The following is a 24,745-nucleotide window of genomic DNA, read 5'->3' as shown; positions in this document are numbered from 1 at the left end:
AAACTGAGGCTGAATGATGACCTTACATGAGGTCACCCAGTGAATCTGTTTATGGGAAGCATTGGGTATGAGACTGGGGCTCTTAACCTTGGGCTGTGCTATCCTGTATATGTTGGTATATGTAACTGTTAGTGGCCCAGTGGACCCCTCCTGCCCTGGATGACAAGTACAATGACAGCCAAGGACCCCAAGGAATCTGCTCCCCACGGAGGCAGTGTGGCAACACGGGGCAAGGTTAAAGGTCTGGGGGCGGTTGGGGCCCTGGTTCCAGGCCCAGCTCTGCCATCTACCCACTGTGTGGCTTTAAAGGGCTTGCCCAGTCAGTTTTCCAACCTATGAAGTGGGGGTACCAATACTCTTAGCACTCTCTCTCCCCAGGGCTGCTCCAGCTCTACTCAGGCTGATGACCCCACCTGCTCCTCAGTGGCGCTGGCTGTGCAGGCACTGCCCAGATGATGTGTTCTGCTCACGTCACCCTCCTAACAGCCATCTGGAACTCCCCTCTCAGTGGAGAAACAGAAGCATGAAGCAGTTAAGAAACATCCCTACAGCAAGGCCACACTGGTCAGAATCTGCACTTGCCTCCGGGTGGTAGAGGGAAAGGAATGGGGTTGGGGTGGGGGCTGCTGCTATCTGGGGGCAGCAGGGCTGTATGGAGGAGCCTCATACTCCCTTGCTCCAACCCCAGAGCACTCCTGCCAAATGGCAGCAAGGGGTGCGGGTCAGCCCAGAAGAGGCTCCAGGTGCCTCCAGGCTTCAGCCAGCCTCCAACACCCAGCCCTGGCACTGGCCATCTGCCTCTCAGCACAGGTAGCCCAGGGCTGGGTACTGTTTCGCACCAGCCTTGGCTACTCCAGCACCTCCCTCACTGGACCCCATTTCCTGGTGTGTAAAATGACGGTAATAATCTCTTGCACATGGGATGGTTGTAAAATAACGGCCATCCAGTGCCCATCACAGTGCTGCCTGCACTGGGAGATAGTAGAATCCCCAGAGGCTGGGAGATTCCGAAGCAGTGGGACTCATACCCCCATCCCAGGTAGAACCCCAAGAAAGGAGCCAGATCCCAGAAGAAACCGGGTGGCATGGGGTGTCTAAGCGGCACCCCAGAGCTCCCTGTGCTTGACTGCGAAGTGGGAGCTGTGGAATGATGACCACAGGCCCCAGAGGGGGCCACAGGCCACAGAAAGGACCTCTATCAGCCCCTTAGTACAGGGGAAATGGAAGGAGCCCTGAGTGCCCAAGAGCAGAGAAGAGCCAGACACACAGAGCCTCAGGATGGGCATCAAGGGAGCATGCAGGGGAAAGGCAGGAGGCAGGGCAAGATGATCGGAGGGCCCAATGCTGACCAGGACCATGGCGGGCATCGCAGGCCCAATGGCAGCATCCAGGTCCAGGAGTTCTGCAAGAAGCAACCCGTAACAATGTGTGCTGCTGGGTGGGCAGGGCAGGGAGGAGGGAAGAGAGCAGAGCACCAACAGAAAGGGGCAAAATCAAAATTAATACAGTTTAATTAAGTATCTACAAGACAGGACACAAGTTATAAACTGAACCCTTTAATGTGGAATGCAGGTAAATATTAATATGAATGATAGAGTGTGGGATTCAGCCTTTAAAATGCAAAGCTCCCTAAGGTCTTCAAATGTGCCATCCCCAAAAGTTCTACACATCCCTGGGGAAAGAAAGGGTCCCCAAATTGATTTGAGATTACACTTCTACCATGTGGGGAATGGGGGAGGAAAAGAGAAATTCAGGTCAGATATAAAAAAAAATTAAGTTATGTTCCTCACTCATGTTCCTTTGTAAACGGAGCTCCTGAGTCACTGCAGCTGTCACCGCGCAGTGCCATCTTCAGACCCTTCATCCCTCAGGGCTGGGGGGACTCACCCTACCCTCTCACCCTTCACATTTCAGCCATTGGGTTCACCAGCCTCCTATCCCTTCACTCCTCTAGAGGGGAAATCTGCCTCCCCTTCTTCCTTTGGCCCTAAATGAGTTCATCAGTGTGACTCTAAGGAGTGATGGCAGGGAGCTGGGTTTGAGTCCAGCCCCGCCAGAGATTCCCTGTGTGAACCTAGGCAGGTCCCATCTTCCCTCTGGCCAAGTCTCAGTCTCTTCGTTGTGAAAGGGAAAAAATGCTGCCTACGGGGGCTGCTGAGCAGACCCAGGCCACAGCTATGTGAGCACTACTTCTTAAACAGACTGCACTGCACTGGGGTTTGACTAACAAAACAAAACAAAACCAAAAGAAAAAAAAAGTTTGTGTTCAACTATGTTGAACAGAGCTGGGTTTCACAATCAGCCCTTCTGAGCTACGTCTGGGGGTGGTGAGGTTTGATTTTTCCCCATGGTCTTCCTACCGGGGCTCACCGTCTTCTCCTGCCCCAGCCGGTGGAGAGGGGAACCAGAGCCGAACTAGTGGGGAAGCAGGTTAGGGTGGGTGGGGGAGCTGAGCAGGCTTGGCTCCTGGAGGCCTGAGTCAGCGGGCAGGCGGGCAGGGCGGGCTGGGTCCTCACATGCTTGGGGAGGAGATGGTGCAGGAATGTTCCTCCCGCCCAGGCCCAGGCCCTGCCCACCGCATCCTGGCTCCAGCTCCCGTGGCCACTGCAGCTCAGCTCTAGCTTGAGAAGGGAGCTGCCTGGAGCTCTGCTGGATCGGTTCAGCCAGGGGCCTTCAGAGGCAGCCTGGCCCAGAGGATTGGCCCAGGGGAGGGCAGGGCCAGGAAACAGAGTCTGCCCAGAGCCAGGCTCTGGCCCCAGAGTATCCCCTGCCCTGCTGGGTGATAAGGCCAGCCACCACTGCTCCCTGGGCCTCAGGCGCCCATCTGTTCAATAAGGAGCTGAACTTGGTGGTATCCAGTCATCCCAATTGCATCCCTAGACCTCAGGCTGTGTGCCTGTATGTGGTGCTTGTGACTGGCTCTACTCCCCCTTGGAGACACCCCCTCCAGGGGTGGTGTCTCCAAGCAAAGCTCTCCTTAATCTCTGATGAGGTGGGGACCCTGGGAGGTCATGCAGGTGCAGTCCAGGCACAGAGATGCTTATGACACCTTTGCTCTGTGCAAGCATGGCTTTGTGGCGGTGTGTGCCCGAGTATGTGTCACTGTGTGAGGCTATGACCATGTGCATAGGACTGTGGTGTGGCTGTGTGTGACAAAGTAGCCACTGGTGCTTTGAATGGACGGCAAGGCATGTGTGGCTGTGGCTGTGAATGTGTAATAGCGTGTGGCAGTATGACTGTGTGAGCATACAGGCATGCTTATGTGGCGTATGTGCCTGTGGGCAGGTGTGTGACTGCGTGTGCTTGTTGTGAGACTGAGCGATTACATTCGTGAGTCTGTGCGTGTGTAGACACGTGGAAGACATATGGCTCTGTCATCTGGGAGGGGTGGTGCAGAGCAGGGGCCGATGGGGCCACCTGCCTCTCCCAGGCCTGGCTCTGCTCCAGCCAGTGGCGCAGCCATGGCACAGTGGTTCATAGCCCTCCTGTGTCCAGCGGGTGACGACATGCAGGATCTGAGGTCCGCCTCCATCCCCAGCCCCCATTTGTGGCCACAAAGCGGATTCCTTTTCCTGTACTGGGCCAAGACTGGTGACCAGGGGATCCCCTACCCCGTGTGCTGGTAGCTGTCCAGGGCAGAAAGAGAAGCCTTGTTTTCCACCCCCTCAGAGCAAAGCAAGGGAGGAAACGAGGCAGCTGGGTCCAGCCGAGTCGGGAACATCTGCCTGGCATGTGACGAGGCAGGAATCGGCCATCATCAGGATGCCCCCAACACTGGTCCCCCAATCTCCTGCTGAAAGGGGCTTAGCTACCCCAGAATGGCCCCAAGTTCCCCCAATACCCCCACCCCCATAGAGGCAGAAAGAAAAGAGAGAGGAGGGCCAGGACAGCCTCCCTCCCTACCACACACACACCTGCCCCAGCCCAGAGACCTCAGGATACCAGGAGCAGGCCTGGCATTATCCCAAGACTCCACTTCCTGATGCTTCTCCTGGATCCAAGTCCCTCCTGAGAAAAGTATCAGACTGATGGCCTCACCCTGAGGATGGAAGGCCTGGGAGGTGGTCCCCTCTCAAGGAAGGCACACAGAGGACAACACTGTTCCCAGAGCAGGAAGCATGAGCAGGGGACTTTCCAGGCACCATGGGTTAGGAGGAGCATTCCCACCAGCCCTGCCCCGGCCTGGCCCAGCCCCCACTGCTCAGAGCCCCCTCTGCAGATGGCTACATGGATGGCAGAGCTGAGAAGAGGTTAAGGGCGGGAAGTTCCTCGGATGGGTTAGAAAATGGGGCAGGGTGGAGAGAGGGGAAAATTCCTCAGAAAGTCCCAAATCTGACCTAATGTTGACCAAGGGCCAGGGGGACCCATTCCAGAAGTTCCTCTGAGGACACTATGCCCTGAACAGGGAGTCCTGCCCGCCCCTTCCCCCACCGCACCTGCTGGCCCTTCTCCATCTTCCTGCACAAGCTCCCTGGTCCCTGGTCTAGCCAACCTTCCCTGACGGCCTTGACCCTGGAAGCCCTCCCTCCACCAAGTCCCCATTGCCTCCAAAGGAGAGCCAAGTCTCAACCAGTACCCTCCTCTCATCTGTGGATGAACAGATCCAAGAGCAAGGTCCGCTCATCCTGACCAGGGCACCCCCAAGGGCACAGCCAGCGTCCTCTTCAGTTTCCAATGTGGGAGCCTCCGCAGGGCTGGGTACCCAGGACGGTTTGGGGAAGAGACACAGCTTCTGAGTCCCCCACTTCCCTCCCCTGGACTAGGGCTTTTCAAGGGCAAGGCCAGGGCATGGCTCCTTGGGGAGAGGAGCCACCATCTATTAATTGTCCTAGGGCACAGCATCCTGTCCCTTCCTCATACAACCCTCAGCCCCAGATCACAAGGCAGTACAGCCAGTCCCCTGGGCAGCACTCCACCTGTTTTAGAGACAAGAGTGCGTTCTAGGGAGGGATGGATCCACCCAGGGGTCCACAGCCGCCTCTAGCTCCTCCTGCCTGCTGGCACCTTCCACCAGCATAGCCCTCCCCCGAACTTTTGAGGTTCTGTGGAAAATCTGTGCCCACCACGACCTCAGAATCTCATCCAATGGCTCTCAGGAGCAATTAGGGCTCTATCCTTCTCCTGCCCTCCGCCTTTCTGGGATCCAAACAGAAAAAGTCATGCTTGTGTTATCTTAATTGTAAAAGGTTTATCAAGAAAAAAGATTCAAGGAGCAGCATCCAGGAGGAGACCATGACCCCCCCGGGGGCAAGGGGGGCAGTGGTGACACAGGTCAGCACCCCACAGCAAGCTGCTGGACTACACCCTGACCTGGGTGGGGAGGAGGCAGAAACCCCTCGGGGATGTAAACATAGGTCAGAGACAGCACAACCTGATGGGGAGCAGGGGCCCACATTCCAGCGAGGCAGGCAGAGGGCAGGTGGGCATGGAATCCCTCGCATGGCTGGGCAGGCAGGCCCCTGTCTTTTTCCTCTTAGGTTTCCCATTGTGCAACAGGAAGGATCTGGGGAAGACAGTGCCACGGAGCCCAAGGACCCTGGGATCCTGGGTTTGGACCTGCTTCGAGTGTGGGGAGTTATTGCTGGTGAACTCAAATATACAGTCACTTTTGAGAGTCTTCTCCAGGAAGGTGTCACCAGGGATCTGGGGCCCAGGGCTTATACCTCAGCACCTTGAGCCCGAGGAGGGGAGGATGCTGCAATGGTCCCCTACCCGAGATAAGCTGAGGGCCCAAAAGTGGAGGGGAGTCAGAGGCCTACAGGAGGGAGATGGCCTGTAGCCCCCTCCTGCAGGGGACAGGGTGATGTAAGGACAGCCAGCAACATGGGAGCAAGGGAGATCCCTTCCTACCACACAGGCCAGAATCCCCATGGAAAGCATACCTAACTTGCTTGGAAAGTAAGGGAGAGAAGAGGGAGATGTTTGCATGCCTCCATAACTTTGCCCATGCTGTTCCTCTCCCCTGAAAGTCCTTCTCCCCCATGTACTGTCTGGCAGGCCCTTGTCATTTTTCAAAACACTGCCCGAGTGTTGCCTACTCTATGGAGTCTTCCCTGACCAGTGGAATGCTGTGGTCCCTTCTATGAGCTTCCAGAAATCCCTCACTTAACCATCAGTCATACTGCATTGACTCTGTCTGTGTCTGACCCCGACCTTCACTGAGGACTCCTGAAGAGCAGGCATGTCACAGCCCTGGGTGCCCAGCGTCCGACCCAAGGGTGCAGCAGGCCTCGGTGTCTGCTGAATGGATAAGGCAGCAGTGGCCAGGTGAGCAAGCAAAATAGGCTCTAGGGGAGGCTGAGACCCTGGCCTGACCTTCACTGACTGATCGGCAGCCCAGGCCTTGGCCTCGAGGGCTCCTGACTCTATTCTCACCCCTGCTGTGCCCCACTTCTAAGGAGTGGGGAATTTCCCAGGGGCACCCATGACTCCTTGAAAGCTCCTTCTCCCAGGAGGCAGGACAGGCCGCTTATCTCCCCCACCGCTGACCCCTCCCCCAGCCACTGCTGGTATAGGGAGGTCGGGAAAGTGGGGTACACTGCAGTGACCAGCCCCAGGGGAAGGAGGGGGCCCAGGCACACGCGGTCAGAGGTTGTCATACATGCGCAGGGTCTTCTCCAGCTGCTGGCCCACCCGCTGGTAGAAGAGGATCTGCTGGCGCAGGTAGTTCTGCATCATGTGCTTGAAGTCGAGCTCACGGCGCTGGTGGAAGTGGTTCATCTCGGCCTGCAGGGCGAAACCCACCACGCGGCAGCGCCTGCGAATGCCGTCTGCCTCGTCCTGCACCATGCGGCCCTCGTCACTCATGCGTTGGCTCTCCTTCACCTTGGCGAAGGCGCCTGGCATAGGCAGAGCAGAGGACAGCGTGTGAGGGCTCTGATCTCCATGTGCTCCCTGTACCCTTGAGGGCAGACAGCACCCTCATCAGCTCAACTCGGACGTCATTCCTGAGCCCCAGACCCACATTCCAGCCACCTGGGTGTCTCTGCCAGGATGTTACCCAAGCCATCACCCTCAGCACCTCCTAAACCAAGCACATCATCTTCTCTCCAAATGTGCAGTGCCACCAGTAGCCCATATGTGACCAGTCACAGCCCTGCTTGATGGACTATGAATTCAATGAGGATAGAGCCTGTCCTCAACCTCTCTGTGTCCCTGGTACCCAGAACAAGGCCTGGCCCACAGCAGATCCTGATATAGGCCTGCTGAACTGATTCAACCCTGTCCCTCACTGGACTGCTACAACAGCCCCGCCACGTCTCCCTGCCCTCCGCCCCAGCCTCTGACAGGTTCTCTGCAGCATCTAAAGAGGTCTCCCAAGCTGGGCACCTTTCCTAGCTCTCCACTACCTACAGATCAAGGTCCACACCAATCTGCCTGGCCTGGGGGGCCCTCACCTCTGGGAGTTGGCCCCTGTACGCATTCCACACTGACCCCCATGTTCGTCTAACTTACCTGGCTCTTTCCTACCTTCCTACCTCTGCCCCCTGGATTCCTATTCATAATTCATGGCCCCGATCAGGTGCCACTTCTACACTGGAGCCTCTCCCAGTTCCCCTGACAGAATGTCTCTCCCATGTCACCTGTGCCCTGGCTCCCCACCCCCAGCCCCATCACACTGCTGATTCTAAAACAACTCTTCAAAGGCCACCTGGTGTATCTCCCAGACACGCACGCCCTGTTCCCTCCTCATCCCAGCCCCCAGGGAACTCGAGGAGGTTGTGTAATAACCAGGTGACAGATGGGGGGTGGAGATGAACCTGGGCAGAGGACCCAATTTAGAAGAATCTGAATGAATGAACAAGCAGCTGGTGAATGAATTTCAGTTCTGAATTAAAAGGGACTTGACAAATTCTGCCTTTAAGCCAGTGGGGACAGTTGCTGGGAAGAGAAGGAAGTTTGCCTGTGCCTGGCACTCAGTCGCCGAGGGCTGCAGAGAATCCACCATACAAAGAAGATTAGGAGCAGGGAAGGGTTGGCATAGAGGACAGCACACCCCTGAGCACTGCAAACGCACCCACTACACACAGATAGCGTGCTCAATATCCATGCTTTCCCACTTCTCCTTTAAGGAGGGCTCTTGAGGGCTGTCTAGATGATATTCTCTTCACTCCCTGGCTCAAATTGTCCAGTGCATTCTAAATGCATTCATTGAGCACTTACTGTATATCAGGCCCAGGGCTCTACATGCTGGGAATAACTCTGGATGCCTTTAGAAGGGGCAACATCCATGTTAGTTGATAAGTGCATGGCTAATCGGCTAATAGTAGCATTTCAGGCAAACAGACTCAAGTTCAGAGAGTCTCCAGGGCTGCTCACACAGCGCCCAAAAGAAATCTGCATTCCCCAGCTCCCAGCCCACTCAGTCCTTCTGCCACCTTCCCTGGACCACCTCCTGCACCATCTCAACAGCCCAGCCCTGGGCAGCAGAAGGGGGATCACCCCAAGGCCCAGGATAGGACCCAGTAAGAGACTTCAGAGCTAGAAAGGCCCAAAAGATCAGGTGTCCAACCCTCGATTCCACCTCCATCCTACTACTGTACAGAGGAGGCCAAGGCCCTGAGGGGCAGGAACTTGCCCAGGACTCCCAGCCTCTTTCCTGCCTGGTCCTCCACAGCTGGGGGTCGGACACCACTTCTGCTGCAGGGAGCCCATGCCAGGTCCTTCAGGCATATGTGTGGGGCCCCCAGACGTTGGACACAGGGATTCAAGAAGGTCCCAAGGAGTAGGAAGAACCGTAAGAAGAAAGGTAGAAAACAGCAGGGTGAAGAAACTGAAGTTAAACTTCCGCAGAAGGAACCCAGCTAAAGGGGAGATACTGAACTAGCCTGGATTCCACCTGCCGAGAAAGTTGGAACAGTGGAAGTGCATCTATAGCCTTTTCCTGTCCATGGCCTTAGAGGAAGGAAAGGCCTCTTTTGCTGATGAGGAGCCCAAAGAGTAAGAATGAACCCATTGCAATGGTTAGGCATCCACAGACAGGCAGGAGGCCAGGGATGGGGAGCAAAGGCTGCAGAGGTCGGGGGGAAACAGAGGCCCCACCCTGTTCTCCGTTACCCCTCCACCCTGTGACTCAGCTCTGGGGCCAGGACCAGCTAATGCTAATGCACCCCACCCCACAGGCTGGGAGTCAGGGCTCAGGCCTGTCCAGCATCCCCCCTACATTCTACTTAAGACTTAACCTGAGAGCTGAGGACCCAGGGGGACCTCCTGCCTCAGCACTCCTCTTACAGGCTGGGTCCCAAAAATGCAGAAAGGAGGGTTGGAGCCCACCAGCTGCAAGTCCCAGGGATATTCCCTAAGCTCCCACCTCAATCCATCTTGCCCCTGCCTCTTGGAGACAGTTAACATCCACCCCAGGTTGGGGGCAGGAGGGAGCAGGAGGTCTGAGTCCTAGTCCTAGCTGTATCCTCTCCAGCAAGCCACTGCTCTTGCCTGGGCTCCAGGTCTCCCCACTGCCCAGTGGGACAGGTTGCACTAGATGTGATGCTGTTGACAACCTCTCACATGGTATAGTGCTTTAAGGAGTTTCCACATCTGTAAAATGGGATAATAATAGTACCTGCCCTATAGTATAGTTGAGGCTTAACTGAACTAATATGTACACAGTTCAAAGGAGCGCACCTGAGATAGAATAGAAGCTCCAGATGCTACATGTTATGGCTTGAAAACTGCTTTTCTTTTCTTTTTTTTTTTTATTTGAGATGGAGTCTTGTTCTGTTGCCCAAGCTGGAGTGCAGTGGCTTGATCTCGGCTCACTGCAACCTCCGCCTCCTGGGTTCAAGCAATTCTTCTGCCTCAGCCTCCCAAGTAGCTGGGATTACAGGCACCTGCCACCATGCCTGGCTATTTTTTTGTATTTTTAGTAGAGACAGGGTTTCACTATGTTAGCCAGGCTGGTGTCGAACTCCTGTGATCCGCCCACTTCGGCCTCCCAAAGTGCTGAGATTACAGGATGAGCGGTAGAGGGAAGGCTAGATGATGGCTCAGAACCCAGAGGCTGAACCCACCCGTCCCCCAGGCAAGAACTTGTCCCTACAGTGGCCACTTTGCCTTGGCCACGCTGTCCCTATGGCCCCTCCATGGAAGCTCTGTGGTCCTGGGCCTCTCTCTAGCCCACAGGACCAGTGAAGGAGCACCCAAGCCTTCCTCCCTCCTCTTTCCCCTTCTGGCTCAGCTCTCCATCCCTGGGGATCACCTCCCCTATCTGGGAGGGCACAGTGGAAACAGCCTGGGCTGCGGAGCCAGACACACTGGGCTCCAGCTCCTGCTCTGAGGCTCATCTGCATCGCTGCACCTCGTCTGTAAAACAGAAGTGACCACATCGCCCTCCTGACCTGTCATGAGCCTTAGGACCAGCCCCGCTCTTGCTGGCTGTCAAGTTGGGGGTCCATACGTCCCAGCTTGCCCTGGACAGTTAGTTTCCCCTGTTGTCCTGGGATCACTATTGCTAGGGCCCCCTTTTATGCCCCAAACTGCCCTGGTTAATTATATGGTTACCCTTCTCTTAGGAGACCCCTGGATTGGGCTACAGGGACTAGGCCCGTGGGAAGACCGGGCTCCTCTCAGCTCCAGCCAGGGTTTATGTCCCATTTTATTTCATTTTATTATTTTTCTGAAAAGCATACAAATTTGTTTAATGTAAGTTTCACATGACATGGAGCCCTCCTAAGGAAATGAAGACCCTCGGGTCCCATTTTACTCACCTAGAGACTGAGGGGAGAAATCTCTCCCAAAGTCATGTCAGATGCAAAGTTTGTCCAAATCCTGGTCTCCTGACTCCCACCTAGGCCTCCACTGTCCTTCCTCCCACACACTCACCACCCATTCAGATGTCCAGACAGGCTGGACAGAATCCTGGGGGCCCAGGACCAAACTGTTCTTCTCTTTTCTTTGAGAAGGGCTCCACCCCTAAGGCCAGCATTAGGACCCCCTCCTTATCACTCCCATTGGGCTGTGGTCCCCAAAGCCTGTCCAGTTCTGTCTCAGTACCCCCTCCCTAACTTGCCCCACACCACAGGCCTGGGAGGAGCAGTGCAGAGCCCAGAACTTAGAGTAAGCCAGAGAGGGCTTGGCCCATTGGGAGGGGTCCTCCCGGGGAGGGAAGGCAGTGGGCTGGCCTCTGCTTCAGGTCAAATGCATCAGCACAGAGGACAGTGGCCTCTGACTCTTAGAAACACCTCAAGTAGAAACTCAGAAATGGCCTATCTCAGCTCTGTCTCTCTGCCCAGGGTCAGAAAGGCTGGTCTGGCTTCCCCCCAGCCTGGGAGGCCCTGGTGTCCTTCCTAGGTGTGGGGCTGCCCTAATGTCCTCAGCTCTGCTCTGGGTGGGGGGACCCCAGCCACTGCATGGGAGCATCTGTTTAATCATTGCATTCCCCCTCCTGCTGCCTGCACAGGAACAAGCCATCTAAGGAGCTGGTTGAACCAGCCTTCCCACTTCTGCTCAGGGAGACACCTGCCCCAGTGGGCCCCCAGCAGGCCTGGCCACCTCCCCTGCCCTACTCCTGCCCCAGTGCTCAGAGCCAGAGCTAAGGTGTCATTCTGTTTCTGAGCCAGACCCTCCCCAGGAGTCCCTTCCCACCCACTCCCTTGAAGGCCTGATGGCTCACTGGGACCCCATTCCCTTGTTTTACAGATCAGGAAACTAAGGCCCAGAGGGGCAAAGGCACTCCCCAGGGACGCACAGCAATCTAGGGGCAGAGCCAAGAGTAGCACTCAGGTTTGTGTTTCCTGGAGTTCAGAGGAGGAAGAAAGGTAGAGATGAGAAAAAAAAAAAACAGAAAGAAAGGAAGAGGAAGAGGATATAGCGAGGGGAGAAAGGAGGCTGGGAGCTGGAGAAGTTATAGAAGTCAACCTCTTGGTAAAGGAAAGCAAGGCCAGCTTACCCCAGGCCCTCCCTGGTGGTGGTGGGTGACATGTTTCCTGTTCCCCAGGCTCAGTGCAGAGGTCTGCCCCCTGGCCCCACCCAGAGTCAAACTCCCCACCAAGCCAGGTCTGACCTCAGGGCCCAAGGGCCAGGGAGCCAGCTCCACGCCCTGCAGACGAGTTACCAAGCAGCCCCAGGGAGGATCACACCTCTCTCCTGACATCTGCCCTCCCAGCTGTGCCCAGGACTCAGGCACCTGCTGGGGCAGCCACTGGCTCTCTCCTCAGGCAAGAAGAGAAGCCAGGCTTGGGAAGCAGGAGTTGGATAGGCCATGTGGACAGTGCCCTGGACCCCTGATTCCGCACCCCTGGCCCAGCCAGAGTGCCCCTGTGTGACCCAGGATGAGTCATTTCCCCGGCAGTTCCTTGACAGCCCCAGCAGTAACAGGCAGAGGCCCATCCTGTCCCTCCCCCACAGAGGGGGTCATGAGAACTGAAAACATGGCTAGGCTTGGGAAGTGGCCAACACGGACGTGTCCTTGGGGAGGTGGCAGGAGGAAGGGACCGTCCCAGCCGGGCCACAGGCTGTGCAACCACTTTTCTGTGGACACTAGCTCCTTCATCTGCAAAATGGGGACAGGGATCTTCCTGCACACAGACAAGACGCTCATAAAGAGAATACACAGTGGTGAGAGTAGCTTCCAAAGCTGCAAAGGTGGGGAGGTTAACTTGCAAGGAGCACAAGACAGGCCCCCACTCTGAGCTCTTGTTATCTGGGTTGGGTCTGTGTCTCCCAAGGGCCTACCGGCTCCTCAAGGGCAAGGCCTGGGGCCTGGTCATCTATGTGTTCTCAGAACCCAGCATGACACCATGCATGATGGATGAACGAGATGCAAACAGAGAAAATGAATGAACTGACAAGAAGGTAAATATCAAGCTCCATGAGGACAGAGACCAGGCCTGTGCACAACAATATCCCTGCACCTAGAAGCACATTTGCCACAGACACAGAGTTGATATTCAACACGTTTGTTTGTTTGTTTGTTTGTTTGTTTGTTTGTTTGTTTTAGAGACAGGGTCTCACTCTGTCACCCAGGCTGGAGTGCAGTGGCACAATCGGGCTCACTGTAGTCTCAACCTCCTGGGCCCAAGTGATCCTCCTACTTCAACCTCCCAAAGTGCTGAGATTACAAGCGTAAGCCACCGTGCCCAGCCCAACACATTTGTTAAATGAATGATTGAGACAGAGAAATAAAGACAAGTTGCTCCATTCTATCCAGGCCATCCCCATCTCCCCAGGGCCCAGCAGAGAGCCAGACTCAGGATGAGTTTCCTGCCTGCACTGGGCCTTACCTTTTTGTAGATGGATGATGTCAGGGAAGTTGGAGAGCAGGCCCTGGTAGAGAGACAGTGTGTCCAGCATCTGGAAGAGGTCATTCTTGGGCTGCTCAGCAAACATCTCCCCGATGGCTTCATAGGTACGGCCCGTGTGAGAAATGGCACTGTTGAGGGCCTCAGAGCAAAAGGGGGGGTCCATCTGGAAGGAATGACTGATGGCCTGGAAGGCACTGCCCAGCTTCTGGAATTCCTTGCGGAAGCCCCCCACATGTTTACGCACCAGCTCTGATGCCACAGTGCTGAGCTGCAGGACGCTGTCGTCCATCTTCTTACTGAAGGCCTTGAAAGTGTCCACGCGATCTTCCACGTCCTGCAGGTCCTGGTGCTCGGTGGGGATCTGGAAGGTGAGCAGGAAGCTGGCACCCACCATCTCATCCTTCTCCGCCCGGCGTTTTCCCATCTTCCACTGCTTGTCATCCAGGCAGCTGAGGAAATGCTGGAAGCCTTCGTACTGGGAGAGCACAGGGTGGCTGGTCATGTGGTCCATCCAGAGGATGAGTCTCCGCTTCCGCTTTTCGATGAAGTCCTCCTCGAAGCGGCCAGTGGCCTGCTTCTCAGGCAGGTGGGGCACCGAGATGACAGTGAACTTGTGTAGCAGGCGGTTATAGAGCCAGTCAAAGTGTTTGTAGCGCCGGTAGACGGGTGAGGCAGCATGGGTGGGTGTGAGCTTGTAGGAGATGTAGCTTTTGATGCCCTTGAATTTGGTCTGTTTTGTGGGGTCCTCCACAGAGCAGGCAAATGGGTGGGGATTGGCCTTCCACTGGGGGCCACGAGGGCCCATTTCAATGGAGTATGTCTCAGCGATCTTGGCCATCATGGGCACATCACCCAGGATGAAGGCCTCCACTCCAGAACGCACAAAGCATGAGAAACGGTTGAGGTTACGGCCCACCACACTGCCTCGCTTGGCAGATGCCAGGCTGTCCTGCCGCTCCAGTGGTGGCTTGGGCCGGAAGGCCATGTGCTGGCTGGGGTAGGCACCAGGGTAGGAGAGGTTGAGGGGAGGGTGCCCGTTGGTGCCCAGCCCACCAGCCCGTGGCTCCTCCACCACTGTGCATCCGTCATCCCAGTCATCCCAGTCATCATCATCATCCTCCTCGAAGCTACCCTGGTTTGAGAGGAAGCCACTGCCCCCGCCACTCCTAGCTGGGCTGGCCACACTGGGGCTGTTGTACAAGCTCACCTGGGCTCCGGGAGAGCCTGCAGGGCTGCTGGAGTAGTCAGCATGGTTGGTGCTGATGCCAGAACGGACGATCTCCACATAAGAGGCAGGAAAGAGCCCTGTCTCCCCACGGCTGTTCTGGCCCTGCAGCCAGCCATCCAGTGAGGTCTCGCTAAAGATGACCAGGTCCTCATCCTGCTGGATGCTGATTTCCTCCTTGTTCTCACTGTGAAAGTCATAGAGGGCTCGGCCTTTCAGTGCCATGGCTGGGCTGGGTGGTATAGAAAGATGGGAAGGAGAGGGTCCTGCCCAGACCGGGGATGCTCACAAGGCAGTCCAAGAATGCACTCGCAGCTGAATGGCGCTTACACAGTTCAATCTCTCAGGTCCTAAGGTGGGGTCTCAGCACCCACAGATGCTGTCCAGTCTCCCGCTCTTCAAAGCAATGTCCATGGCCCAGAAACTGCCCTATCAGGTCTCCGGGCATATGCTTGTGAGCAGGGAGGGCTCATGTCCACAGTCTCCTCCTCCCTTAGCAGCCTCTGGGGGGTTAGAGGGGAGTCTCTCCTAACTCCTACTCCCAGAAGAAAAGTCAAGTGACCTGGAGAAATCTGCCCTGCGAGGGGAAAAATTCGACACTTTCTACTGGAACAACGTTCTAAAATAGAAGAGACTCACTCTGAAACCACCATTCCAGAAACCCGGGCAGGGCTCGGCTGTCCCTCTGGCTCCCAGATTCTTTTGGCGGCTCTCGCTTTGGGAGGCTCTCACATTCCTCTGCAGATCTGCCCCTTCCTCCTTCCTCCTCTTGCTCCTGGGCCACTGGGTTTTCAAAAATCCGGAAAATCCAAGAGGGGCAAGGAGAAAAGCAGCAGCCGCCTGAATCGAGTCCAAGGGTGGATGTGTCCGGCTTCACAACGAGCCAGGCCGGGAAAACAAGGACTCAGGCTTACACAACAGGCCGCCAACTCTTCGACCCCGGCTGCGCAGCCGGAGCCCCCGCCGGCTCGGGCGCCCTCTCCCCGCCCCAGAAGTGGCCAGCTCCAACCCCGGAGGAAGGAGGGGGCGCGACGAGGCTGTCGGGCGACTTCTAGCCACTCGCTGAGTGGTCTCTTTTGTTTGCCTAATTCCTCAGCAGTTTCTGAGCCTGACGCTGACCCTGCTCTGAATCCCAGGAACCCCGTCCAAAGGTAACCCCAGCAGAAACCGGTTCCTCACCCGGGACTTACGACCCCCGATCACCACCCTCGCGTGCACGCACACACTCAACAGTTTGGAGTTTGGAGAGTGAGCTCCGGCGAGCAGATGGCGCGGCCAGCCGTCTGTCCGTCCTTCCTCCTCTCCGCCCTGCGGGGCCCGGCCAGTGGGGGGCGGGCTGCGCCCCCAGCCTGCCTTCCCCGGCGCTCGCAGACCCTCCGCTCCGCCAGCGAGAAGGCAGCTCCAAAACAAAAAGGCGATTCCGGGAGGTGGCGTCCTGAGGAAGGAGGGGATCGCCAAAGGGGAGGTGAGGGGTGGGGAGAGGGAGGAGGGAGGGGGAAGCAGGCTGGAGAATCGGGCAAACTCCGCTGCACTTCCGTGCGTCCCGGCGGGGCAGGGACGGCCAGCTCCGCCCTCCCGCGGGCCCGGGGCGCTGCAGCCGAGCCCCCGCCTACTCCTCCGCGCGGCTTCCCAGCTGGCCAGCGCCCTCGCTCGCTGGCGCTCAGTCCGGGAGGCGAGAGGGAGGAAACGACCCGGGAACGAGGGGGCCCGAGAGCCTCCGGGGCTGGTCCCTGGGACCGCCACCTCCCCTCCTCTCCCTCCGCCTGTCCGCCCTCGCCGGGAGACACCTCACGCCCCCGTGGTTGGAGCGCCCGGCGGGGGAGCTTGCCAGCTGCCGCTGCCTCGCTTCCTGGACTCCGTCATCCTCCTGCCTTTTCCGTGACGCAAATGGAGTAAAACTCCGAAAGTTTGCAAAGCGTGGGGCTGCAAGGAGCACCGCGCCAGAGCCAGGATCGGGAGATCGGGGTGGGGGGAGGGGGGTGCGTGGAAAGCCGCCGCGCCAGCTGGGGTTGGGGAGCAGAGTCGCGGACTCGCCTTCCCACCTTCCCATTCCCCACCCCTGCTCCGCAGGGACGGGTCGTGGCGCAGCTCAGAGATTGTTTTCCGGAGGAACAGAAACGGCCTGCGCGTTCCAGGCGTCTGACCTAAGATACCGAGAGCTGCGGGTGCAGCACCCTAGCCAGACAGGGCGACCCTGCCCTGGGCGACTAGCTTGGAAGGAGGGAAAGACACTACTCTACATCTGCAGCGACAGGGAACAAGTCTAGGTGCCACCCGGTTCCGTGTTGCTTAGTACAGCAGCGGGGACTGGATGTTCTGTGCTAGCCAGCGGCAGCAAGGAGAGAAGTGGTCAGGTAGAGAATCTTCGAGAAGAGGCAAGTGGGATCTGACCCTCGATCAGCATATCGGGAACACTTTGGGCATTGATTCTGCTAGGCACTGTGCTGGGCACTGGGGAGTAGTACACCACAAGGCAGTCGGGGTTTCTATCCTGGGGGGCTTACAGTCCACCCTCTCTTGTCTTTAATCAATCCATTCTGTCTCAGTCATTCATTCAGCCAAGTCATGCACTCAAGAAACATTAACTGAGTACCTACTCTGCACCAGGCCCCTGAGCTACAAAGACAAATAAGACATTATCCTTATTTTCCAAAAGCTCAGATATGTTGTGACAAGTAGACAAATGCTCCCTGCCCAGTGTGACTAGTTAGTGCCATGAAAAGTGCACATGAGGGTACCTACCGCAGCCTGGGTAGAGCAAGGATCAAGGAAAGCTTCCTGAAGGAGGAAGTGCCTAAGATGAGGCAAAGGCTTCAGGAGGACTCCCTTTCCTGGCTATACCCTGGAGTCTTGTCTACCCTGTCTAGCTAGATCTTCCCTTCATTCTCTCCCTAGTCACTTATTGCAGATTAACTGGTACAAGGTAGTTCTGCTAAAGATGGATACCTTTGGCTGTTTTGAGGGACATGGTTCCCAGACCTCTGGCTCCAAAACCCAGTTTCACTGGTTCAGTGAGTGGATCCGACTCCCTTTGCAGGTCTGGCATTTGACCAGAATAAAGGCCTATGTACAAACCCCAGAAGGCTAGGTATTAATTTGCACAGAGAAATAAAACTGTCAAGCAGAACTGAATTTCTGCATCAATAGATCAAGGCAGTTTGGGCTACCCCTTGGGAAGCCCAGTTACCAGAAAGTTAGCTCAGTGAGTCTGGAACCCCCAAGAGGGGAAAGGGTATGAGGAGTCTCTCAGTCAAGTAACCTTAAAACCTTGCTTCCTGTCATGGGGCAGCCTTCATTCTAAAGACAGTTCGTCCTAGCATCTCTAAGACAGAATATACGTTTTCCCCACGTGCTTTTAGGACCCCCCTTCCCTGTGATCTATCTTCTGTCCACATAGCCTTTCTCCAAACTGAGTTTAACAATAGCATCAGGGCCGGGTGCAGTGGCTCACACCTGTAATCCCAGCACTTTGGGAGGCCAAGGCAGGTGGATCACTTGAGCTCAGGAGTTCGAGACCAGCTTGGCCAACATGGCGAAACCCCATCTCTACTAAAAATACAAAAAATTAGCTGGGCGTGATGGCGCATGCCTGTAATCCCAGCTACTCAGGAGGCTGAGGTAGAAGAATTGCTTGAACCCAGGAGGCAGAGGTTGCAGTGAGCCGAGATTGTGCCACTGCACTCTAGCCTGGTGATAGAGCAAGACTCCCATCTCAAACAACAACAACAAAAAAAATAGCATCAGCCAGGTGAGGTGGCCAGGAGTCAGAGGTTGCAGTGAGCCAAGATGGTGCCATTGTATATGTCATTATACTCCAGCCTGGGGGACAGATCGAAACCCTGTCTCACAAAAAAAAAAAAAAAAAAGCAAAAAAAAGCATCTACTTCCTTAGTGCTTGCTGAGTGATGGACACTACAGTAAACGCTTTACCTTTATTAGTTTACTTAATACAATTGGGATTTCTTTTCACCCAATAGGGTCCCCCTCCAGCCCAACCTCCCCGAGGCGTCCTCAGCCACCACCCTTGACAGACTTTAGTTGGTTCCCAAACACTCAGTCACACATTTACAGACCAGCCATTTTGGATTTACTCCCACATGTGTTCTAGGCGGGTTTTTTGTAACTCTCAGGAGCCACCCTTATTTCCAGGTTCTTGGGAGGAACTCACTCTTCAGCCTCACCGAGATTTCCAAAACCTGTATCTTCCCATTCCCTCCCCTCCAGGGACCTTCTTCAGTCCTAGGGGAAACAGGCCATGTTAGCAGTCTCAGGAAACTGCACTAACCCTTGTGATCTCCCTATACCCTGCCCATTCCTATGGAAACAGTCCCTTTAGTCAAGTCTCACATTATTCTTTTTTTCCTTTCTGTTTTTTTGTTTTGTTTTGTTTTGTTTTGTTTTGAGACAGGGTCTCACTCTGTTGCCCAGGCTGGAATACAGTGGCACAATCACAGCTCACTGCAGCTTCAACCTCCCTGGGCTCAGGTGATCCTCCCCACCTCAGCCTCCCAAGTAGCTGGAACTACAGGCACCCGCCACCACACCCAGCCAACTTTTGTATTTCTGTATAGGGGGCTTTTCACTATGTTGCCCAGGCTGATCTCAAACTCCTGGGCTCAAGCAATCCTTCTGCCTCGGTCTCTCAAAGTGCTGGGATTACAAGCATGAGCCACCACCCCCAGCTTGTCACGTTATTCTCACTGGGGTGTGTTCTGTCTTTCCTGCTGGGACCCTGATTCATACACAGGAAACAGCATCCATCTCTCATCCAGGCATCCAATTTCCATCCTTTAGGAAAGGAAACAGCAAGGGAGAACTGTGCCCAGTGGTTTTCAGGCTGACTCTGCTGGTGGCAGCCTGCAGGACACACTGGACTATTACTGTAGGAATGCAGACAAAAGATGATGAGGGCCTGACATAGGGCAGGGGTAACAGGCTGGAGAGACAAAAATCTGGGAGAGCTTTTGGAGGTAGAATAGACTGGAAAAGCAACCAATAAGCTGCAGCTATTGAGTGAAGTATCAACCCACATGTTAAAAAAGATTTTTTTTGAGGCCGGGTATGGTGGCTCATGCCTGTAATCCCAGCACTTTGGGAGGCTGAGGTGGGCGGATCACGAGGTCAAGAGGTCGAGACCATCCTGGGCAACATGGTGAAACCCTGTCTCTACTAAAAATACAAAAATTAGCTAGGCATGGTGGTGTGTGCCTGTAGTCCCAGCTACTCAGGAGGCTGAGGCAGGAGAATCGCTTGAACCCGGGAGGCAAAGGTTGCAGTGAGCCGAGATTGCACCCGCCACTGTGCTCCAGCCTAGTGACAGAGCAAGACTCCATCTCAAAATTTTTTTTGACTCCACTTTCCCCACCAGCTATTGCCCCATTCCTCTGCTCACCTTTGCAGCAAAATTCCTTGAAATAGCTGTCTATACTAAGTGCGTCCAATTTTTTTTCTCCTGTTCTCTCTTTAAATCCCTCTGGCCAATCTTTTACTCCCACACTCCACTGAACTATTCTTGTCAAGGTCATCAATAGCCTTGGTGTTGCTGGACCCTAATGGTTATTCTCAGTCCTTCTCTTATTTAGCCTTTTGGTAGCATTTGACCTGGTTGATCACTCCTTCCTCCTGGATACATTTTCTTCATTTGCATTGGAGAGAACATACTCTCCTGGTATTTCTTCCACCTCACTGGTTCATCCTCTTCTCTCCAATAATTCTTTTTTTTTTTTTTCTTTTTTGAGACAGAGTCTTGCTCTGTCACCCAGGCTGGAGTACAGTGGTGCGATCTCGGCTCACTGCAACCTCCGCCTCCCAGGTTCAAGCAATTCTCTTGCCTCAGCCTCCCAAGTAGCTGGGATTACAGGCGCCCGCCACCACGCCCGGCTAACTTTTTGTATTTTTAGTAGAGATGGGATTTCACCGTGTTAACCAGGCTGGTCTCGATCTCTTGACCTCATGATCCACCTGCCTCAGCCTCCCAAAGTGCTGGGATTACAGGCATGAGCCACAGCGCCCAGCAAGCCTCCAATAATTCTTAACGTTAGAGTAACCACAGTAGAGTTGTCCTCTTGTCTTTTGTATCCATAGGCAGTCCTTTGATGATCTCATCCAGCCGAATGACTTCAAATACCACTCATTCTAGTAATGCCCAATTTTTTAAATCTCCAGCCCTTTTTAAAAAAACTCTTAACTCATATATCTATTTCTCCTTGACATCTCCCCTCAGAAGTCTAATGGATGCCTCCAACCCAAGATGTCCAAAATTGAATTTCTGAGCCGGGCATGGTGGCTTATGCTTGTAATCCCAGCACTTTGGGAGCCTGAGGTAGCAGGATCGCTTGAGCCCAGGAGTTCAACACCAGCCATGACAACATAGTGAGACCCCATCTCTACAAAAAATTTAAAAATTAGTAGCCAGGTGCAGTGGCTCACATCTATAATCCCAGCACTTTGGGAGGCCGAGGGTGGGCGGATCACCTGAGGTCAGAAGTTCGAGACCAGCCTAGCCAACATGGCGAAACCCCATCTCTATTAAAAATACAAAAATTAGCTGGGCGTGGTGGCAGGCGCCTGTAATCCCAGCTACTTGAGAGGCTGAGGCAGGGATAATCGCTTGAACCTGAGAGGCGGAGGTTGCAGTGAGCTGACATCGTGCCATTGCACTCCAGCCTGGGCAAGACTCTGTCTCAAATAATAATAATAATAAAATAAAAAATAAAAATTAGCTGGGCATGGTGGCATGTGCCTGTAGTCCCAGCTACTCAAGAGGATTGCTTGAGGCTGGAAGGTTGAGGCTGCAGTGAGCCTTGGTCGTACCACTGCACTCCAGCCTGGGCAACAGTGTGAGACCCTATCTCAAAAACAAAAACAAACAAAAAACATAAGTGTCAATCCTTTGCTCAAAACCCCGAAGTATCTGCCTCTCAACATAAAAGCCAAAGTCTTTTCAAGGGACTACAAGCTCTTTAACCTCTTCCTCTCCTCCTTGCCCACTCTGCTCCAGCCAAGATAGCTTTCTTACTCTTCTGACATGCCAGGCACATTCCTGCCTTAAGGCATTTCCACTGTTTCCTCTTCCTGAAATGTTCTCCCCCTAGATATCCACACATGGCTTAACCCCTATAAAATATCACCTTCTCAATAAGACCTACTCTGGGGCCGGGTGCAGTGGCTTATGCCTGTAATCCCAGCACTTTGGGAGGCCAAAGTGGGTGGATCACAAGGTCAGGAGATGGAGACCATCCTGGCTAACACGGTGAAACCTCGTCTCTACTAAAAGTACAAAAAATTAGCCAGGTGTGGTGGCAGGTGCCTGCAGTCCCAGCTACTCAGGAGGCTGAGGCAGGAGAATAGCTTGAACCCAGGAGGCGGAGGTTGCAGTGAGCCAAGATCACACCACTGCACTCCAGCCTGGGCGACAGAGCAAGACTCCATCTCCAAAAAAAAAAAGAAAAAATCAATTAGATTAAAAAAAGCAAACGATCTGTATTAGCTTTCTGTTTGTTTTAGAGATAGGATCTTGTTCTGTTGCCCAAGCTGGAGTGCAGTAGTGTGATCATGGCTCACTGCATCCTTGAACTTCCGGCTTCAAGGGATCCTCCCCCCTCTTACCCCGAAACCCTCACCAGTAGCTGGGACTATAGGTGCTGCCACCATGCCTGGCTAATTTTTTTTTTTTTTTTTTTTTTGTCCATAGGGACTGAGTCTTACTATGTTGCCCAGGCTGGTCTTGAACTCCTGGCCTCCAGTGATCCTCCCACCTTGGCCTCCCAGTGTTGGGATTACAGGCATGAGCCACCATGCCTAGCCTGGTGATGTTTTCTTAAACTGGCTAAGTTCATGAGTATTTATTATACTTTATAATTTACATATTATATTATTTTCCAGATATCGAATATTATATATATATATACATCTTTTTGAGACAGGGTCTGGCTCTGTTGTGCAAGCTGGGGTGCAGTGGCACCATTGTAGCTCAATGCAGCCTACAAGTCCTGGACTCAAATGATCCTTCCCCCTCAGCCTCCCAGGTAGTCAGGACTACAGGCGCGCACCACCATGCTTGGCTAATTCTTTAAGATTTTTTACAGAGGTGGGATCTCGCTTCTTTTTTCTTTTTTCTTTTTTTTTGCCTAGGTTGGTCTTGAACTCCTGGCCTCAAATGATCCTCCCACCTCAGCCTCCCAAAGTGCTGGGATTACAGGCATGTGCCACCGCACCCAACCCCCAAATATTGTATTGTAAAAGACAATGAAAAGCATACAAAACAAAAATGATCAGTGAGAAGCTAGGTGGCGTCAAATGCCCGGGCAAAAAGGGGTTAGGTCTGCAGCGCTACACTCAGATGTAACTTACAGATGCAACTAGCGGAAACAGCATTAAATTTGTTAACTCAATGCTTGGTGGCCAGAAATTCATGTCAGGATAATTCATTTGAGCACAGACTAAAGGGTTTGGACTTGTAGTTATAGTCCAAGTTTCTCAAACTTGCTGGGTTTTATGAATCATCTGACACTTTAGTTAATAATATAGATTTCCAGGCGACTCCCTTATAGATCCCTTTTCTGTGGGCCTAGGAAGCAGCCAATCAGTATTTCATGGGTTCGTTGCCACCTATCCCAACTTGACAATGAGAGATCGCTCTGCCTGCCAGGTGAAGGACCTGACGCTGGCGGGCGGCGGGGACTACCAGGTCAGCCCCAGGACAGCCGGCTCCGGCAAGCTCCCCCAAGGCATGGCAGGAGCCCAGTGCAAGTTAGCACAGTAAACCCAATCAACAAGCCGCAGTCACCCCTCTTCCCCAGAAATGGCCTCTTCAGCTCTTGCGGGGGAGACTCTGAAAGTCCCCAAAGGACAGAAGTCTAGGAGGAAATGATTGCCGCAGAAAGGGATACACTCTTGGCTACTAAAAACCGCGCGGAGCCGCCTAGGGACCCGCCCCCAACCACCCACCTCCGGTGCTTCTACCCCCTCCCTCGCAAACACGAAGAAAAGAAGAAACGCGAGATCCCAGTGCAGAGGCGTGGTCCCACCCTGGCCAATGGGAAGTGAGGGCGTGACTTTAAGTCTTTCTTTCATTGGCCCAGGGTCCCAGGCCGTCCAGGTCTTGGTGCGCCGCGGCGGAAATCGCGCGGACGCCAGAACGCGCTCTCAGCTTCGGGTCCTGCCGCTGCGGCTGCCGCCATCATGGTGCGGAAGCTTAAGTTCCACGAGCAGAAGCTGCTGAAGCAGGTGGACTTCCTGAACTGGGAGGTCACCGACCACAACCTGCACGAGCTGCGCGTGCTGCGGCGTTACCGGCTGCAGCGGCGGGAGGACTACACGCGCTACAACCAGCTGAGCCGTGCCGTGCGTGAGCTGGCGCGGCGCCTGCGCGACCTGCCCGAACGCGACCAGTTCCGCGTGCGCGCTTCGGCCGCGCTGCTGGACAAGCTGTATGCTCTCGGCTTGGTGCCCACGCGCGGTTCGCTGGAGCTCTGCGACTTCGTCACGGCCTCGTCCTTCTGCCGCCGCCGCCTCCCCACCGTGCTCCTCAAGCTGCGCATGGCGCAGCACCTTCAGGCTGCCGTGGCCTTTGTGGAGCAAGGTCACGTACGCGTGGGCCCTGACGTGGTTACCGACCCCGCCTTCCTTGTCACGCGCAGCATGGAGGACTTTGTCACTTGGGTGGACTCGTCCAAGATCAAGCGGCACGTGCTGGAGTACAATGAGGAGCGCGATGACTTCGATCTGGAAGCCTAGCGGATCTCCCACTTTGCATGGCTGTCTTTTACAGATGGGAAAACTGAGGCCTGATGCTGGAGATTCTATGAGGGTGCTCTCCTCAAGGGTATCAGACGGTCGAAGGTTCTTAAGAATTTGATTCATCAGTGGCAGGCCATGCATAGAGCCACGGGAGGTGCGTCCTTGTTTTCCAGGAAATGTTCTTAGAAGTTGGACTACTTATTATTGACTGTGCCTTGGGAAACAGTGGGAAGTAACTTGGTGCTGCACTGGGGTATTGTTGGCTTCTTGTGTTGGAAACTTTGTAATGTAAAAGGAAAAACTGGAAATCCCCACGCCCTGTTTCCCTTTATCGTCTTGTGGTTGGACTGGTTCAATTCGTTTAACTCGAATTCTTGCTCCTGGCCGTGGTTAAGCTGTGTACAGATGATGGAGAGTTTGGCCTCAAGTTTTTATAAACTGAGCGAGACTAGTGTTCAGGATCTCCTCCCTTGTTTAAATGTCAATAAATGCCCCAACTGCTTTGTAAGTGCAACTTTTTAATCTGTCTGGTTTTCTT

At 54.5% G+C, this 24,745-nt stretch overlaps 2 protein-coding genes across 2 annotated transcripts; one reads left to right on the top strand and one right to left on the bottom strand.

The window, feature by feature from the left end:
* Positions 1-1,536: 1,536 nt before the first annotated feature.
* On the bottom strand, positions 1,537-16,043 carry SNX33 (sorting nexin 33). The gene is made up of 2 exons (XM_016927221.4): positions 13,221-16,043; positions 1,537-6,839 (listed from the first exon to the last, which is right to left on the bottom strand). The coding sequence occupies exons 1-2, from the start codon at positions 14,689-14,691 to the stop codon at positions 6,586-6,588; spliced, it is 1,725 nt and encodes a 574-aa protein (XP_016782710.2). The 5' UTR covers positions 14,692-16,043; the 3' UTR covers positions 1,537-6,585.
* Positions 15,834-24,721, top strand: IMP3 (IMP U3 small nucleolar ribonucleoprotein 3). Its single transcript, XM_003952708.5, has 2 exons — positions 15,834-15,931; positions 23,550-24,721. Exon 2 carries the CDS (start codon positions 23,650-23,652, stop codon positions 24,202-24,204), a length of 555 nt encoding a protein of 184 aa, XP_003952757.1. The 5' UTR covers positions 15,834-15,931; positions 23,550-23,649; the 3' UTR covers positions 24,205-24,721.
* Positions 24,722-24,745: the final 24 nt, after the last annotated feature.

Source organism: Pan troglodytes, chromosome 16, assembly GCF_028858775.2.
Source record: "Pan troglodytes isolate AG18354 chromosome 16, NHGRI_mPanTro3-v2.0_pri, whole genome shotgun sequence".
In the NCBI taxonomy this organism is placed as follows: Eukaryota; Metazoa; Chordata; class Mammalia; order Primates; family Hominidae; genus Pan; species Pan troglodytes.
This window is presented reverse-complemented; position numbering and strand designations above follow the sequence as displayed.

Bases quoted from the DNA above. Each gene is read 5' to 3' on its own strand.
- SNX33 (XM_016927221.4), bottom strand. From the start codon at position 14,691: ATGGCACTGAAAGGCCGAGCCCTCTATGACTTTCACAGTGAGAACAAG. The intron at 6,840-13,220 runs GTAAGGCCCAGT...TGCCTATGCCAG, and splicing joins CATCATCCATCTACAAAAAG to GCGCCTTCGCCAAGGTGAAG.
- IMP3 (XM_003952708.5), top strand. From the start codon at position 23,650: ATGGTGCGGAAGCTTAAGTTCCACGAGCAGAAGCTGCTGAAGCAGGTG.